At 42.9% G+C, this 19920-nt stretch overlaps 1 protein-coding gene across 1 annotated transcript in view; it reads right to left on the reverse strand.

Moving 5' to 3' along the window:
• The window catches only part of KCNQ5 (potassium voltage-gated channel subfamily Q member 5), a 1147293-nt gene that overhangs the window by 167588 nt on the left and 959785 nt on the right, over positions 1–19920 (reverse strand). Inside the window, exon 8 of the mRNA XM_029595626.1 lies at positions 16257–16351. Within this exon, the coding sequence (XP_029451486.1) occupies positions 16257–16351 (95 nt within the window). The remainder of the gene's footprint in view (positions 1–16256; positions 16352–19920) is intronic.

Below are 19920 nucleotides of genomic sequence, written 5' to 3' on the forward strand. Positions count from 1 at the left end.
GTGAGAGTGGGGATTAGCAAGATAGTTCAGAAGCAGGCCCGTGGCAGGCAGGCGACGTGCAATAGCGTACAGGAACCGGGCAAGGTCAAGACAGGAAAAGGTAAGCAGAGTTCGGAAGCGGGCCCAGGACAAGGCCGGCAGCCAGCAGGCGGAGATCAGGAACTGGCCAGAGTCGTGGCTGACGGTGAGCGGGCAGAGTTCTGAAGCAGACCGGGTCAAGGCAGGCTGCAGACAGGCAGAAGTCCGAGGCAGGCCGGGATCGAGGCAGGCGGCAGGCAGGCAGAGTTCTGAAGCAGACCGGGATCGAGGCAGGCGGCAGGCAGGCAGAGTTCTGAAGCAGACCGGGATCGAGAACCAGGAAGACAATCAAGAAGGTTGCTGAAGCAGGAATGGGAACAGCACAAGAGAACCCGGAACCAGGAACCAGCAGAGACAGGAAGGCAACTAGCATTCAAGGAACCTCGTTGCAAGGCGTCTGCTAGGAGTCTGGATGCTGGTTATATGCGGGCCTGGGGTGTGACGTCAGCCGGGGGGCTGTCCCGTACTTCCGGGTCCTGGACGCACATAAGGGCCTTCCTCGTGCGCACGCGAGGCAAAGAGAGGGGCAGAGCTTCTGGCGGCCTGGATGGCGTTCTCCATGTGGCGGGACCGCGACCATGCGGCCCACCGGACTGGGATCTCGGCGTGTCTTCTTGCGGGCCGGAGTGCAGGTAAGCGGACCCGACCCCGAACATGGGGGAGGCGGTCGGGACTGCAACATCTGTAACCCGACTTTATCTGTTGATACATAGCTATGAATGCTACTTTTATAAAACACTGTGGTCTTTACATGGAACTACAGTATAAAAAATACCTAAATAAATAAATAAATATGTCCCTTGCGGATATGTCACAGCATACTTAAAGACTTACCTCTGTAATACTTCTTATTTCACCCATGGCACAAGTATTTTACTGGTTACTGACAATGATGTCTTTAGTCTTCTTGACTTCAAATGCTGCGCTGAATAGCTATTCATGTCTTCTATTGGTATGTTTCTCCAGTGGAGTATAGCTTCTGATCCTTGTCATCCCTTTTTGCCTTCTTCTACACATTTTTCACTATTTTCATATCTGATTCAGCTTTGCCATTAGTTTTTGGGTACCATGGTGATGTAATGACCTGCTCAAACTCCTAATGAGTAGCAAACTATTTAAATTGCATACATGCAAACTGAGGTCTATTATCCAAAATCAATTGATCTAGTTAATCATAATGTGCAAACTGTATCTTGTAACACCTGATCATGGCTTCTGCAGACATATCTGGTGAAGTTGTTTCCCAGAAGTCTAAATAGTGAACAACTATCATCAGGAACTTTTTCCTAAGCATGGTTGAATAAGCCCATGCTGACAATTTGCCAAGGCCGTGTTGGTATGTCATACAACATGATAGTTTCTTTCTGCTGTGTGTGCGCATATTAGTTGCAGGGGAACAATTGATGACAAAGTCTTTGATCTCATCTTGAATGTCAGGCCAGTATAGGATATTGCATGCTTGCCTATAACATGCTTCCTCACTGATGTGGCTGGAATGTGTATGTGGTGGCTTCTCTAATCTCTAATCAAATTTGTATGCTGATTTCATGCCTGAATGATCAGTATTCCTTTATGATGTCTGGTGCTTCCTCCTTCTCTGGCCAAGCATTCAGAATCACAGACTTCCATTCCTGCAAGATCTTATTTATTTATTTTATTTTAACATTTTTATATACCAATAGCCATATACACATCGTACTGGTTTACAAAGAACATGTAGCTGGCCAGAAAGAGCCAATTTATCTCTTGCAGGAATGGAAGGTGTATGATCTGATGCAGTCCATGACATTCAGATAATCTGCTTGATTGATTGGTGCAATGTCCATTTGTTCCTATTGTACCACTAAACCCTGAGATGTTCAGGCCTTGCAAAGGACTGCTGAACCTGTTCTGGTGTAACTAAGTATATCATTGATGTACATCTCAGGACCTGGTTTATAAACAATAACAAGGTTATAATATTGCAATGTAAGCAACATACACTGAAGATGCTAATAGGGGCTTCTTGAAGATTGCTATCATTGGCTTATGGTCAGTTTATGCTGTAACTATATTGCAGCCATAAAATGAATAATAAAAATGTTGGCAGGCAAACACAATGTTCAAACTTTCATTTAAGATTTGCACATAATTTTGCTCAGCTGGGTAAGTGTTGTTATGGCTAGCATCAGTCTCGAGCAAGCACTCGAGGCTTGGCATACCAAGGTTCTCTAGATGGAAGAGAAGTGAGGTGTGCCCTTGCAGTGGTGAACACGTTCCAAGTTCCGGCCCCTCCACCAACCTACATGCCCCGGGAGACCACACTATTAAGGTGGTCTCTGAACAGTCCTCTGACTGTTCCCAGCCCTTTCGGACCTGCCGCAGGGAGCAACAGAGGCGGCAGGCCTGACGGAGGTCAGGTTGGCACAGGACTGAAGCGGAGAAAGCAAAGCCTTGGAACTTGGAGCAAAGCACAGAGGAGTTCAGGACGAAGACAGGAACAAGAGGGATGAGCAGGACCTTCAGGCGCCCTACCAATCCATTGCGAACAGGCGGCCCCAATCGACAGTCGCGGACCACACTGTCTCCTTCGTGCCCTACACAGCCAAGAGGCTGGTTGCGGACCACGAGAAGAGCAGGAGAAGCTTGGGAAGTCACTCAGCACAGGGTAGTGGAAACCCCTCGGGTCCTCCAGAGTTGGAACTAGGAATCAGAAGCAAGAGTCTAGGAACTCGGAACAGAAGCAGGAACTCTCGGAGGCATGGATCCCACATCCTGGAGCATCAGGACTGGAACATCAGGAGCAAGCAGGAACATCAGGACTGGAACATCAGGAACAAGCAGGAACAACAGGAAGTCCAAGGGAGACACAGCCTAGGTAAACTAGCGCCATTGCCGAAGCAAGGACTGAGTGAAGAGGAAGTCCTTTTATAGGACAGGAACAAGCAACTCCCTGGGAGTTCAGATGGGCCACACCTGGCTGGCCCTATACCTGGAGAGAAGAGCTGCGGGCCGACCCCTAGGGAGAAGGGCATGGCCCAAACCAGGAAGTCCAGGCGAAGACTGAAGCAGGCCTCAGGCAGGCCCCGAGGACGTCAAAGGCCTCCCAGGCCATGGAGCAAAAGCTGGGCAACCAGATTAGGTGAGACCCCGGCTTCGTAGTGGCCTCCAGAGAAAGGTGAGAGGCCTTCCGTAGCTCCAACTACGGGAGGAATCATAACAAGTGTTCTAGAAATAAAGATCATTGGCTGACCTTCTTGCATCAAACAACATCCAAGCACATTTTTATTAATGCCACTATGTATTACAATGGGCTTGGTGACACCGTAGTACTTCAACACAGGTGCATTTATGACCAAGCTCTTTATTTCCTGTGCTTTCTGGTCATGCTTTGGAAGCCAATGCCAAATTGGATCCTTATCCTGAAGTTTTATCAAAGTCTCACATACGTTTGCCAGATGTGGCATGAATTTCTTTAGGTAGGTTAGAATCCCAATGAAGCACTACACAAATTTAACATCTGTAGGCTGTGGCATATCCTGTATAGCTCTAACCTTATCCAGGTCCATTTTCAGTCCCTGCAAGGATAGGATATGCCCATAGAAGTGAACTTCCTTCACCTTGAATTGCAATTTCTTCACACTAAGCCTTAGCTTCACTCATCTGCATTGATCCATTAGGGCCAAATGCTTGTCATCATTGTCATGCTCTGCTTCCTCATCAGAGTTACCACAGCACTCAATGAGGATGTCATCCACTGTTGACTTGATACCATTGTGCTCTGCTAACAGTTCATGCTGTTTCCTGTGATACACTACTGGTGCTACTAAAAGTCCAAATAGTAATTTGAGCCATCTTTTTCTGCTCAGGGGGTTCCAGAAAGTTGTCATGAGACTGTAGTTTGGCTCAGCAGGAATGGTAAACTAGATCAGCCCAAGATGCTCAAATCTCAAACCATTCAGCTGTTGGTATCAGATTGGCTTTTACTATCTCAAACACAAATTCATGAATATGTCCATGTATGTTGTACTGCATATGAAAAAGTCCCAAGGATATCCTAAGCTCTCATGAATATAGCTTCAATTTGCTGATGCTCAATTGTAGTTGTGCCCTTGATGCCAACCTCATCTTGTCTTTCAGACACATGGTATTAAATGTCACCCCAGAATCCAATTGACAGGATTGTAGTATATTATTTAATCTGAGATTCACAAACCATTTCTAGCCTTTAACTCACATAGTATCTGTGCATTCCTATGAGAAGATCTCATCAGTACAGAGCAAGTCTGCATCATCTGACTCTATCTCCTCTAATTTATGCAGCTTACTCGCTGTATTTTTCCTTTTTACTTGGGACACATACTCTTGCAATATGATTTGGGCTACCATATGACCTACGTGTTTTCCATATACTGGGCATTGTTCTTTCTCTCACTTATTTTGCTACATGCTGCCGATTTGGTTGCAGGTTGTTTATCCTGCTGACGCTTATTGTAATAATGCAATAGATAAGCATCTATCTAACCCTTTTGGCAATTTTCATGTTCTGTTTCAATGTAAACCGATGTGATCTTTATTTCATATAGGAACACCGGTATATAAAAATCTAAAAATAAAAATAAAATAAAATAAAATTAACACTGTCAGCCTTCCAGTCTGTTCCATAGTTCTCATTTACAAGTCAGTAAGCTTCACAGTTTGACATATTTCAAGAGCAGTATTCAAATTTGTTATCGCATAAGATGGTTCTATGAGCACTTATTGGCTATGCCAAAGACTAATTTATCCTGAATCAGTTCATCATTCAGTGGGACATACTCACAGGTTGCTACTTTCTCTCTCAAATGTGTGATAAAGTTGTCAATGGATTTATACTCCCCTTGTTTGTAGTAACTAAATATGCATCTTTCATATATTATAATTTTGCAGGCCTGAAATAGGCTTCCAATGCCTATCCTTTCTCTGGTCTTCTGTAATGCTAAAATTGTGCTATAAACAGTGGAATTTAGTATCCATCCATCACCCTTTTTAATGTAGCTGCCTGCACTTTTCTTTAAATCCTGTCCTGAAATTTTCCTAGGTACAACTTAAGTCACCTACAAAGCTTCATGCCTTCAGGGTGAGGAATGCAATTAGTTGTCACAATGCAGAAATGCACTCGTGCTTTAGCATCCATATCTATCTATCTATCTATCTATCTATCTATCTATCTATCTATCTATCTATATATATATATATATATATATATATATATAGGAGGACACATGCAATTCTAAGCCAGTCAATATCACTGCAAGCCTTGCCTTCTGCTCATAGTTCCTGGGCTCACTGCACTCTGGAATTTCTCTACTTCACATGTTGGGAAGCAATGCAGATTCATATACTTTGGACACCATGTTTCATATGAAGAAATAAAGACAACCAAAAGCTGCTAGTGAACAGGTGCCGTGTTGAATTGTGTTATCCAGCAAGCAACAAACAAGGTTAATGTAACAGAGAGAGTAAATAGAAAACAATGAAATATAACTATTAGCCACAAGGTCGTATCAATCTATAAGTTATCAGTGACAGTATTCTTGGGGAAAGCCACTGCTTATCCCTAGAGTGAGCAGCAAGGAATGATCTATTGTTTGGGATCTGCTTGGTACTTCCAATAATCTAAATTAAGAACATACCATACTGGGTCAGATCAAGGGTCCATCAAGCCCAGCATCCTGTTTCCAACAGTGGCCAATCCAGGCCATAAGAACCTGGCAAGTACCCAAAAACTAAGTCTATTCCATGTTACCATTGCTAGAAAATAGCCACTGCTATTACTAAGTTAACTCAATTAATAGCAAGTAATGGACTTCTACTCCAAGAACTTATCCAATCCTTTTTTAAACACAGCTGGAGACAGGCTGCTGGACTCAATGGATTTTTTTTCTGACTCAGCATAGTATTTCTTATGTTCTTGTGCATTAATTGGGAAGCAGTCAAGCCCAGCCTCGGTTGCCATAATTAACATAGTACTAAGCCTGGCCCATATCCCTCTCTCCATGACCTAAGGAAGGGTAGAAGAGGATGGAGAATGAGGAAGGGAAGAGTGTGCTTCCTTAAGGATGGATTGTGGCCAAGGATGGGTGGATGCTGCTTGTTGGACGAGAGTTCTGGGGTGGTGGCACTTAGGGTTTGAATGTTCCTGCTATAAGAATGGGACAGCCAATCTCGCTTGTTTCAGGAGGCACAAGACAAGTGTACTTACTGGATGGGATGGTGGGCCATCTGGGTCAAGAGTGGCTTACATGGGCCGGTTGGTTACTTAGGGAGCAGTTGGTGTTTGCGGGTGGTATTTGGCATCCTGGCATTGAGGGGATTGAGGATTAAGGTTGTGTGAACCTGATTGAACATAAGAACATGCCATACTGGGTTAGACCAAGGGTCCAACAAACCCAGCATCCTGTTTCCAACAGTGGCCAATCCAGACCATAAGAACCTGGCAAGTACCCAAAAATTAAGTCTATTCCATGTTACCGTTGCTAGTAATAGCGGTTGTTATTATCTAAGTCAACTTAATTAATAGCAAGTAATGGACTTCTTCTCCAAGAACTTATCCAATCCTTTTTAAACACAGCTATACTAACTGCACTAACCACATCTTCTGGCAACAAATTCCAGAGTTTAATTGTGCTTTGAGTGAAAAAGAACTTTCTCCGATTAGTTTTAAATGTGCCACATGCTAACTTCATGGAGTGCCCCCTAGTCTTTCTATTATCCGAAAGAGTAAAAAATCGATTCACATCTACCTGTTCTAGACCTCTCATGATTTTAAACACCTGCCTTTTCTCCTGGCTGTCTTGGGGTGGGGGTTGGGTGTTGGGTCTAGTTGTTTGGGGAGTCAAGGGGTTGTCAGGAGGGTGATGAGGGAAGATGAGGAGGGCATGGGAAGGTAAGGAGAGTACAGGGCATGTGACACACTGTCCTGGGGCCTTGCAAGGCTGGGGATGGCTGGGACACAGAGAGAGGAGTGGAGGCACCAGGAGGGAGGAAGATAATGGGCAGGTGTAGTCATGCCAGGGGTGTGGAGAAAGAGATGGGAAGGCGTACAGAGGGAGTTGCTGTGCAGCTCAATCATTTGGGTCAGAAAGTATAGGGGTGGGTCAGAGGCGAGAATGTTGTTACAATGGGGTGGGTGTTGCATAGTTCTTAATATTTATTTATTTATTCAGTCTTTTCTATACCGTCACTAAGTTATATACAATCGCAACGGTTTTTTTGTGATGGTGGGTGGATTTGCAGTTTTGGGTTGCATTTTAGGCAGATTTTAGTATTGGACCATGTTTCCCAAGGGGCAGTTCTTTAATTGGCATGTTGGCAAGAAGGCGTTTTGATGCCTCATATTCAGGGATCATGGCTGTGAGGTACTCTTGGGGGGGAGGGTAGTTATGGCGTAATGTGGAATCATCACGCTTGGCAATGTTTACAGTGGTGGTGGTGCATGGTACTTGGGGCAATGTGAGCTTCTGCTTATTGAGCTTGGAGACATTTCTGGAGTGGCAGGTTTTTTGGGGTTAGGATGGTGGTAGGTGCGTAGTAGGGTGGGGATCTTTAGGCTCATGAAGAACCTAGGCTCTGGTATGGGGGCAGTAGAGGTGCACCAGGGGGTGTGGCTGGTCATTTGAGAAGTCATTAAGCACTGTAAAGGGGGGGCTACGTGCCACGGTGGTTTGTGCATGCTTTTTTGGTATGGATCCTTGTCAGGCTGGTTGGCTGTAGGGTGATATTTTGGGCACAATTTAATTTGTTACGGCATATGTTGGTGGGCAAAGAGGGTGTAGTGCCTGCTGGATCAGGCTGCAATTTACTTGCAATTGGCTGGACTGGTGTTGTTGGCACCTGAATAGTGGAGTTGGGGGGTACATGCTTTTGGGGAAGTACCACCTATTCTTTTTACCAGTCTGAGGCCAGCTTAGCTTTATTGTATGGGGGATTGTCAGGGGAAAAAGTATAGTTCCTAGTCTTGAATTGTGGTCTGTTCAGTTTAGGACCAATACTTTGTGTATAGAGCCATAGACTGGCTCAATGAGAGCTAATTTCAGATGGCAGAGAGCTGTTGTATGACCCCACCCCTGAGGATCCAGATTGGTCCTAAGGGGATTAAAAAAAAAATGTGAGAACACCTGGACAGTGTTCCCAGCATTTAGATGGCACAGAGGCCTTAGAAAAGTGTGGGATCTGGGAGTAGACTCATGAGTTCTTCCTCTGATGTGTATTCATGTTATACTGTATTGTTAAGTCTTAAAGTCCTGTACTTTGTTCGTAAGCAGAAGCCTTGTCTCTGATCCTGTGCTGCTACTGAGGAGACTCCATTGTGAAAAGATCTGGACTGAATACCTGGATAAGAAGTACACCTTATCCAATTGTGAACTTTCTGTTAAGTTAACTGCAGTGCATAGTCAGGAACTATTATTTTATTACCATTCCCAAATAAAATCACTTTTAAAGCATAATTCCTATTTGAGTATGCTGCAGGGGCCTTTAGAGCCTGACAGGCAGGAGACCCAAGCCAATTTATTGGTTGGTGTTGGGGGCATTGCATAAGTGGAAGTTAGTCTTTCATGTTTGGGATTGGGGGAAGCACTGGTGTGCTGGGGGTTGTGCATTTGTATATGGACAGGGGATGGCCACTGGTGGCTATTCCCCAAGGAGTCTCTCCAGCTGGGTCATGGCAAGAGAGGACTTCTACTGGTGGCAGTGGTCTGCCAGAAGAAAGTCTGAAGCTCAGGTGGGTTAAAGGTGGTCTCTTGCTGGGATGTGGTGGTGGGGATGTCCAGGCTTCGGGGTAGGGAGGAACTGGTGTTCCTTGTTATGGCTTGGGTCTTGTCTTACACAATAAAGTTGAAGCCTTATTTATCCAAAAAGTGCTGTCTAGTTTTTTTTTAATGAGATTGTAAGGGAAGTGGAAAGTGCGGATGAGCTAAATGGTCTCAGCTACCGATGTTAATGATTATTTTTCTTATTTTATCCATGGCTCTGTAAGATACTGCTCTGCACTAGAGGTACCAGTCTGAAGTACTCCTCTTATGGCCTGCCAAACATTCTTGTATGGACCCAGACAATGTGGGATTGGCAGAATATCCACACATATGCTGCTCAGGTGAAGAGATGCTTGTGGTGAAGCAATTACAAGTGATAACCAAACTGCAATATGAAAAGATATGATGGCAGTAAAACCACCCACTATCTTACAATAATATGGGGTGAATATAACAGATTTATAATAGGCTGAATGTTATCTCATGATTGCTTTAATGTAGTTATTCTAGATACTAATAACCACCACTATGGTCATGGCCCCAGCTTAAAAAGAATAGCTCATCTGAACCCTATGTTGCAATCCCCTTCTTTAATACCAACTGAAGCTGGTACCTGGACATTGGAGGTCTATTTTAAGCCTCTGTGAGGCTCGGCTAGTTAGCCAGATAAATCTATCCGATTAGCATAGCCTGTATATTCAGAGGGGTGTACTGTTAAATATATCCGGTTATCCTAAAGTTAGCTGGATAAGTCTACCTGACTAACGTTAGGACAGGTCTACAGGACAAAAAGACTTAGCCAGATAAGATACCCAGCTAATTCTAAATATCAAAGCTTGCTGGATAACTTATCCTGCTAACTCAGCTCTTCCCAGTTACATCCTTGCCCTGTCTGCCACTAAGTCAGCTAACTATTTAGCCAGATAAATAGTTATCTGGTTAGGTGGCGACCACTGATCCCGGGCACATATTCAGCCACCACCACTTAGCCAGATAAATCGAAGCTTATTGGGCTAAGTGGCACTGAATATGGACCTCTGGAAGACCAGTCTCGTGGGGAAACAGGTAAAATGGATTGATGGAAAATTGCCCTCCTCAAATGCGTCAAATTGTATGCGCAGGTCATCTATCACCCTTGCTCTTAGCCTTATTAAAAAGTGATCTTCATGTGGGCATGTTTAGGTTGGGCAAGGAAAACAATTTTGAAATATATGAGAACTATTATGCTCCCCCCCCCCCCCCCCCCGGCAGGCTGTACAAATTACAAATGGAAAGTGTGTGGCTGTTATTAACACGCAGAGCTTGCACTTGCTACTTTCCAAAGAGAAAGCACATTGGTAGTTTCTCTTTGAAAATTTTCCTCACGTACATATGCTACAACTGCCCACATTGTTTGCAATGGCATGCACTATATGAAAATATTTCATACCTTACGCAGCAGGATTTATATTTTTTTCTGGTCTTTCCTTTTTTTTTTTTTGGAAACTCTGTTTTGGTCATCTCAGGAATTCATTTTCATCTGGTTATATGTTTTGCTATACCCTGCCTCTGGGCTCTCAAGAAGCTACTCAAAGCCCCACCTCTTTCTTCTTGAATTGTACCTTGTTTTTCTTTTCTTTTTCTCCCCATCTAACCTTTCTGTGTTCTTTTTTAATACACCAAAATCATCGTGTTTGGTGGCATGACTCAACTCTTCCAACTAGTTTATTATGTCATCTTTACCACCAAATGCTTGGACATTCTGGCAAATACTGTGTCTCATTAAGCTCATCAAAGAGGCTATCTTATAAACACACTATCGCTGAATGACGATTGGTCAGCTGTCAGTGAACAAACCAATCCTGGCTTGAGTGATGTGAATAAATGAATATCTAAGTGCCAATACAGCTGACTTTTAGATATTCAGCTGGTGGAAGGAGGTAAGAACCTCTGTCCCTCCTGCTTAGGTACAGGAATGCTTAGGGGGGTTCGGAGGTGGTTGGGTGGGGGTGGTGCCCTAATTTTTTAAGAAGGAGAAGAGGGATTGGGACTGCTCAGCCAGTAGCATTTTTAATATTCAGAAAGCCGTTAGCAGCTAATTTACTTAGATAACTTTATCCAGGTAACTTTTTAGCCAGAAGATAAGTTCTACAAAACATTCGGCTAAAGTTATCTGCAGAATTTTATCCAGATAACTTTGCGCTTGTTGGCTTATTGATATTGACACCATAAAAAATACGGAGTTATGAAAGTAACTCTGCCTCAGTACTCTAGCAGTATCATGCTATTTAACTTGCCCTCAGTAAATAATAGGCTTGCAGTAAGTTAACATCAGTCCGAGGTACATATTAAACAGCGTCCATTTACTGAACGCTCACAAAATAGAGTAGAGGGTGAGAATACCATGCTATGTAATGTGAGCTTGGTGACCCCTCATTTGCATATCATGTTTTTTCATTTGTATGCATGGAGATGCAAATTTTAGTGTGCTAACACTAATATCTTCCAGGACCCCTCTAATGTTCATATTGAGGCGCTCTTGCATAGCCCAATATTTTTAGTTATTTAATTTCAATCATTTTTTACTCTATTCTATCAAAAATAGGCTCAAAATGGAGAATAATCCACAAAGGAAACAGTCCTCAGCAGTCAAAAATAAGTTCATTTTGTACCAATAAACAAACAAAACAAAAATTCTGCCTCAGTATGGCACAATTATGCCAACATCTATCCACAACATATTGAGTCAAAAATCAACATGAGGTGAAAAACAAAAAAGAAGAGCTGAATATCAACAAAACAGTGAATAGGGCATAAACAATTCCCCATTTAGTCATAACACAGGTCAGAGTTGCTAATATCCAGGAGGCAGAAATTACAAAAAAACAGCTGCAATCATCAGAATTACAGGCATGGAAACCTACAGAGATGGAAACCTTAAGATAAAGGCCCAGAAAGAAGAGGAAAAATTGTGAGCTGAAAGAGAATGAGCTCTATTTCTGTCCCATTCCTAGAAGACCTTCGTGGAGGAGCCACATGTTGAGATGCTTACTAAAGAAAAGAAGTGCTCTTTTAGGGGGTTGATGGACTCTCTACCAGGGAAACATCAAGCTAGGTTGAGAGAACATTGTACAAATCTCATCTTTGGGTGAGTTTCCTCACTCCAAAGGACATAAAATCATCACAAGAGTGCATTGTTCTGTTCGTACATCTCACTCTGAATGTCAAAGTGGCCCCTAACCCCTACACTACCTTAACCTCACCTCGAGTAGCTGGGTGGGCCTCATATAGAGGTATAAATACCTTTCTAGAAGGCCCTTATAGCTAGTCTCTCTCTCTCTCTCTCTCTCTCTCTCTCTCTCTCTCTCTCTCTCTCTCTCTCTCTCTCTCTCTCTCTCTCCACTTACTGCAAAGTGTGAAAAGTTATTGCACTCTGCAGTAATGCCTGTGCTAAGATAGCTTATTTATCAAAAAATGCACTATTACCATAAAACATGCCCCTCTTCCTATCGCATGCGATAATTTGATGAATCTAGGCCTTAGCTTGCAGACGTTTCTTCTACAGTATCCTGCCTTAATGTGCGCACTAACATTTATTGCATAGGCCCCTTAGATGCACAAATTGCATGTGTGACAGTAGCTTCGCAACCCTCACTAAACTTTCCTCTTGTGACAGTGATTTAGAGATTTTTGCATTTTTAATCCCTTCCTAGCTGTTTGACCATTCCCCTATTTTGGGATTGGTCCTAATCACTTATAAATATTGAGCTGAGTATGTTCAGAGTTCTCTTCTGTTCTGTTCTCTGTTTGTTGGTCTCTGGTTCCCTTGGATTTTGTTTGGATGTTCACAGTTTTGAGAGAGGTAGTTTTTGGAGTTGTTCCAGTAGGCTCCACAGCCAATATACAGGGACCTATTAAGGACAGTGTATCAAAGAGCCCTCATGGATCCAACATTGCAGCTTTGATAGAAGAAGAAGTACATTTTCTTGTTTGAGTGAGTTGGGTGAATTGTTGGAGAATTTTTGATCAGCTCCCATCAGTAAGGCAAAGCTTCCTTGTTCTAAGGAACTGATTGCACCTATTTGGTCTATGCCCAGTTAACAGTGGGCCTAAGCACCTGGGATTTGTGTGAGAAAATTGAGACACCCAAGTTTTTCAAGTTTTTTCTTATCTCCCAGTCTATGCCATTAGCAATGGTAATATGGAATGGACTTAGCTTTTGGGTACTTGCCAGGTTCTTATGGCCTGGATTGGCCACTGTTGGAAACAGGATGCTGGGCTTGATGGACCCTTGGTCTGACCAAGTATGGCATTTTCTTATGTTCTTAGAATTTATGGAAACTGCTTCAGAGTCAAAGAGAATAGTAGAAAGAAGAATAGAATTGATAGGAAAATCACAGCACAGGGGGTTGTAACCTATTTTTGTTGAACACCATCTAAGCCTGCTGTGTGAGTTTCTTCATATGGTTCCTGGCTGCTGAAGACTGTCATCAGTGTGAGTACTAATTGTTATGCCCGTCAGTCGCAGATGGCTGCGACCGCTGTTGCTCACCTCTTTCTTCACAGCATTGACTCTGTTGGGAAGACCTGCGGCCTCCGCTAGCTATCGCCGGCCTGCCTGCTGTTCCAAGGCCTCCCTGGATGGTGCAGACACTGCCGACTGCCATCTTGCCCTTGGAATCCCTTAGGCGTGCGCATGCGTGCACGGGCCAGTCTTAAGCACTTCATGGCGGGAACCTTGGGGGTGTCCCCTCCAGATGATGTCATTCTCCCAGGACATTTAAGCCAGCTGGCCCTGCCTACCTACGACTTGGCAACGAGTTCCCTCATTGATGAATCCAACTTACTCACAGAGGACCCTTCGGTTCCAGCTCCTGCTTCCTCAGCGTGAGACGTCCCGTGTACCTGCTCCTCGGGGGCCCTCTCCTCATCTCTGGCTATCTGCTCCTTGAAGGGCCTGGCGCCTAGGACCACTGCCTGCCGCATTTCCCAGGGCTTCCCTGGAACCATCGCTACTCCTGCCGTGAGTACCCTGCTCTGCGGACCACTACCATTTCTACTGAGGACCCTCTTCGTGTACCCCGCTCTGCAGACCATTACCATCCCTACTGAGGACCCTCTTCGGTGTACCCCGCTCTGCGGACCATTACCATCTCTACTGAGGACACACCTTGGAGTACCCCGCTCTGCGGACCACTACCATCTCACCTCTACTGAAGAACCCTTGTTGGCGTACCCCGCTCTGTGGACCTTCACAGTATCATCTATAAGGAGGTATCCTCCTTGGGTATCCCCCATTCCACAGACTCCGTGGCACCTCTGTGTCTGTGTAACTAATTCTTGCACCCCCCAATCCATGGGTAGTGCTGCTCTATCTCTTTAATAAAGACTCTAGACTTGAACTGTGTCTGACATCAGCTGAGACCTCGCCTCCCGATGGTGAGGCTCACGGGGTTCATCCCCGTGGGCGGTACCATCTCTCACCTCGGCCCAGGGCCCACATACCCACAAATCCTAACACTAATTGGAGCGTGGCTGAAAGTGACTGTGTAATAAAGACTTCCCATACCATCAAGGACCCTGGAGGCTTGCACCTCCTCCCTGCTGGTGAACCCCGGCATCCAAGGCTGAAGTCTGGTGTTATTGAGCAGTTTGAGAGATCCAGGAGTGAAAATGTGGCCCTGAGATTTTAGTGTGGCCCCTGCATTAGAGATACCCAAACCAGGGGGGGGGGGGGGGTCAAAGATGTCTTTGAAAATGTAGTTCAATGTGGCTTTTAAGTTGTCTGTGGAAAATAAAACCTTGTAGAAATATGATAGCCCAGTGATTTAAAGAAGTACTGCAGAGCCTGACTACCTCTTGTTAATGGAAGTAAGATCCTTTGAGTCCTACATACCTCTTATGACAAAGATTTCTAAAACTGTAACAGTGCTTTAGTTAGAGCATGATCCTTGAAATCAGCAATTCTGACAGAGATCTAGATTCCAGAACAAAAAATCTCAGCAATGTGCAGCATATAGAGAGGGACACTAGGTGGGAGGGGAGAGGGGATTTTCAAAACATTTAACTTGAGCAGTTGTCATTTAAATGTGTCCTGTTTAAAACCTCTCCCTGGTGACTGGATAAATCTGTGTAAAAAGAGAGTTTGATTGGAGGCGTTGTAGGAGCAGGGTTCAGAATTTAGCCAGTTAGCATGATTCTTAGTACTAACCAACTAAGTTTTATTGGACAAATTCAGGAGCTGCAATAGCAATCCTAAATCTGTCCAGTCAAGTCTTTTGGAGCTCTACCCAACAAAAAAACCCTGCCTTGATTGGCAGCCACCTCCATCCCTCCCCGCTCCAATTATAAAGGATGAAGTGCCAGCCCTCCCAGTGCCTACCGCTGTCCCCCTCCATCCCTCCACCTAAAACTAGCCTCTCCCCTCCCAATTCCCATCCTTTAACTCCAAGACCCCTGTCAAAATCAGCCCACGGTGAGCAAGCAGATTGGACTAAGAGTTGTGTATTATAAAGAACAGAACCTGGTGAGGATAAGGATTTTGACTTGTTCTGGTTTTTGTTTCCCTTTAAATACTGAGCACAGTGCTAAAGAAAGAAAACACCAACTACATTCAGGTTCAAGTAGCAGAGAATAAATTACTTTACTATCCCGGATAAATGCTTATTCATTGATTGCCTGAGAAAATGGCCTAAGACCCGCAGAATGGCCAGAAGAGATAGTTTGGATACAGTAAGTCTTCACAATAAATAATCAGTCTTAATGCCTCTTAGGCTGCTTTCTGCCTCCATCATATTATGAAGAGTGCCCTAAGGATCCATAACACATTCAATTAGCTTGGAGATATGTGGTAATTGCAGCTGTTTGATGCTGTATATTTTGGAGATAACTGGAAAATATTCTAGTGTTTACAGTGCTTCATATTGGTTAAATATAACAATGTTATATTATGACATATTGATATAGTATCCCTTATAATCTATACTACTAACTCTGGTGTATACATTTTTCTAATGTCAATGAAGTAACACTTCATTGTTAAAAAATGTGCTAGCCTTGTATCTCTGGATCATCTTTGTCATACAGCTCATCTTGTGTAATATAAATTGCTTGATATTAGTTACATTATTTTTCCTTTTACAAAATTATTACTTTTTATCATCAGAAGAAAATAAGACTGGGATTTACTAATCTTCACCAGACTGTGTCATCCTATATGAATTAATTTTTTTTTTATCCAGCTTAGATATGGTCCCTTAATTTCATTAATTTGGAGCCTGGAAAATATTGTCAAAATTTGTTAGCTGAGGTTCTAGAATCAAATGAAATGCAGAGAGAGAAAAAAAAGAAACCATACATAAAAACTAATTTTCTAGAGCTTGAACAGACATCAAGTACAACACCAGCTGCCATATTTTTACCTACTTTGTAGGGCTGCAGGTATGCAAGGCCTTCAAATGAGGCTTCCAGGTAGCAATGGAAACCGATTTCTCATCAGCCGCATAACTACGCCATACACACTACGTGCAGGATATATAATAAAAAAAGAAAAACAAGGCAGAAGGGAGCAGGGGATAAAACAAAAATTGAAAAGCAGATTAGTAAACCAGTACAGGTCATGGCTTTATTCATCATTCATAGCACTGATACATGCCTGAGAGGTGGAAGAATACTCTCATAATATCGCCAGGTGGCTGTCAGGTATGTCCGACTGGAGTCAGTGGAATAAAATCGCCAAGCAGCCTGGTATGAGGGGGAAATAAGAAAGCACAAGGGAACCAACAAAGCATGAAAGGAAAGTAGCAGCATATCAGTTATGGAAAATTTGTACTTTGCTCCTACCAAGTGTGTTACCTGTTAGGCCAGCTAAATAAGCTTTTACGAATTTGGTTTTTAAAAACAAATCAGAAATACTTGTCTGAAATGGAATCATTGCGTTATTGTCATAACACCTTTTGACGTGAGGTAATAAATGGATATGGATATGTCAACAGTCCACAGATTTTGAAGTCAATGGTATCTAAACATTGGATATGGATATAGTATTGCACTCAGAGAAGCGAGAAGCTAGATAAAATGTCTAATCATCATCGCCATCATGCTGAGCTAGAAAGATAATTGGTGGAAAAACAGACAAGATGGAAGACGGCAGAACACTACAGGCAAAGGTTTTTTTCAGTTTGTTATGTTTTCAGAAGAGCGTGGAAGCTGTCAGAACTGTATCTTATTAATTGATTAAGAAATCTGTGTTACTTAAAATCTGCACATGCGTCTCCATCTCATTAAACAGTTTAGTATATAAGCACAGTTTCACATAATGAAAATCAGAAAAATACATACATGTATTGGACACATGGTAATATACCTTAAAAAGGGGGTAAATTAGTCAAAGTGTGAAATGTGTGAGCACTAGCACCAGTCATCAAGGCTTCAACCTTAGAGACATCTGCACATCTTTCAGAAACATTTATAATTCAATTACATTATAAAAATTATAATATATTTTCATTCCTCAGACTTTTTTTTTTTTTTTACCAGCCCAAGCGTGAGGTGAGTGAATGAAAGATTTGTTTTTATTTTTGTAGGGTAATTGAATTATGAATGCTTATGAAAGATGAGCGAATACATAATTACTGTTCACAGGATTTTCAATTATTCTGACATGCATGAGTTACTAAACCTGCAGCTTTATTTATTTCAGGTAGTTAGAAAATAACTCTGATTCCTGCAATAGCAACAGGCATTCCACAGAGTAAAAAATCTAAACACACTGGTTACCAAATTTGGCATCATCTTACAGACAGCATAAACCCCTTTTTTGTCACTAGACCCCTAGCTATTCCATATCAGTGTTCTTTGTAGGTCATGATACATTTTATTATATCAATGTAAGAATAACTCAAAGCTGATGCAGAATATGAGCTTTCAAGTCTATACAGTCTGTCTTTTATCAGCAGAGTCAAGGTTAAAGCCCAGCCTGAACTATAAGAGATCCATGATCTTAGTACTGACCTTGTCCAGCTTATTAACTGTTGCATTACTATTATGCCTTCATAGGCATCATTAATTTATTTGGTCCTATGCTGTTACCACAGCGTAATACTAAAGAACAATTCTATTGTCATCACCACTGTAACTGCATTTGCAAATTCAAGTAGTACAGTTGTGCTTTGCAAAAGGTCAATTTACTTATTAAAGTTTGTAGACCATGAAACAATGTCTTTTGCTTTCTAGGGTTTATGTTTTTATTGAAGTCAGAAGAATATTTACATACAGCTTCCATTGAGTGAACATAATGGAGTGAATTCTCAAAAGTATATACATGTGTAAAACACCATTTTACATTTATTTATTTATTTTTAGTTTTTTTATACCGATTTTCCTGCATAAAATGCATATCAAACCGGTTTACAATGAAACAGAATAAGCAGGAAGTAAAATTCCTTAGTCTAATACATTTAAACGTCAATAATGAAATAATTTTAAACAAAGCAAAAAGCTAAATAACATTAATAAAAGTTAAATTATTAACATAAACATAAATATAATTATATTAGAAGGAGCACAAAGGTTAGCACGAAGGGGAGCACAAAGGGGAAAACCCCTTCGTTACGCGACGCCTGGTGTAATCGCGCCGTAAATCGGGTCGCCGCTTTAAACATGCGCATAAAGGTCTCTTAAACTACTCCAGGGGCTGTATGTGTAAAAGTAAGTGCAGAAGTAAATTCACAAGTTCTTTTAAGCTTTCTTAGTAAGGGTATTATTGGGGACAGAGTTTGGTGGAGAGGGGGACCATTTACGCATTAACTTTCTAAAATCAAAAGTATGCTGTGAACATTTACTCCTGCTCCCATGCAGGGGTAAATGTGTGTGTGAATGCCAAGCAAGGGTTAGTGCATACTTGCTAACTTGCAAAGCGGACTTATGTTTCTAAATTCAGTTTGAAAATTATGGCACAAATCCATGTGCACTTTGCCCGATGAACTATGTTATAAAATTGGGCTCTCTATTAGCGCATCTGGGAAGAAACTATTACCATACTGGCGGATTTTAAAAGCCCCCATGCGCACCAAAGCCTGGACATCTGCAAGTATCTTAGGCCAGCGCACCCCACGTGGAGTGCAAGAGTCGCCCGAGTATGTGCGTATCTCCCGGTAAGCACACAAATCGGGAAGTCAGAAAAGGGCCAGGCCATGGATGAAGTCTGGGAGTGACATGGGCAGGACATGAGGGTTCTGGGTTTGTATCCTGAAGTATGAGCATAAGTATTTACGGGCACAAGCGCACACCGGGGTCCCCTACTGCATAACTTTACTTCTGCTATGGATGGCGTGTAAGTTTTAAAATAAAAAAATCAGGGCTAGTCAATGGGGTTTGAAGGGGAGGGGCTAATAGGGCGAACTGGGGACAAACTGGGGAAATGGGTATTTGTGTCGATACGCATACCAAGCAAAATGCCCCCACTTATATGGTAGAGGTGTCATTTGCGCACACCTCTGCGTATCCATATAAAATTGCATGCACATGTATGCATATACAGATGATTTTATAACATGCACGTATATATGCGCATATGTTATAAAATGGCTGCATCCATTCACACGAGCCAACATGTATAACTATATGTACACCCATGCGGCTGTTTAAAAGTTACCATCTTAGGAACTTGGGAGGTATATCTGCAAGCCTTGCCGCACCACGCTCGGAGTTTGATCCTCAATGACTGAACGCTGAGTGAAGACTGCACCCTTGGACGAGAAAGGGGTTCCCATACTCTTCATTTTGTTTTGATCACCGGCATTCTTGTTGTATCTTTGTGTCTTATCTGCCAGGACCTGGGTGGGGAGGGTGGGGGGATGAAGGTGGGGATGGGGGCACTGTGTTTCCCGTACATGTTGACTCTTAGGGTCTCGCCCTACTGCATTTGCTTGATGAACTGGTATGGGGGATGTATCAGAGTGCAGCATCCCTGAATACCACCCAGTAAGGGCCACCAGGATGGGCGACCCTGGCGTTTCGAACCCGTGTGGAAAAGGGCACACAGGAACAATACATAATGGGTGTTTCCTATTGTTCGATGAGTATCATT

Source organism: Rhinatrema bivittatum, chromosome 3 (assembly GCF_901001135.1).
Source record: "Rhinatrema bivittatum chromosome 3, aRhiBiv1.1, whole genome shotgun sequence".
In the NCBI taxonomy this organism is placed as follows: Eukaryota; Metazoa; Chordata; class Amphibia; order Gymnophiona; family Rhinatrematidae; genus Rhinatrema; species Rhinatrema bivittatum.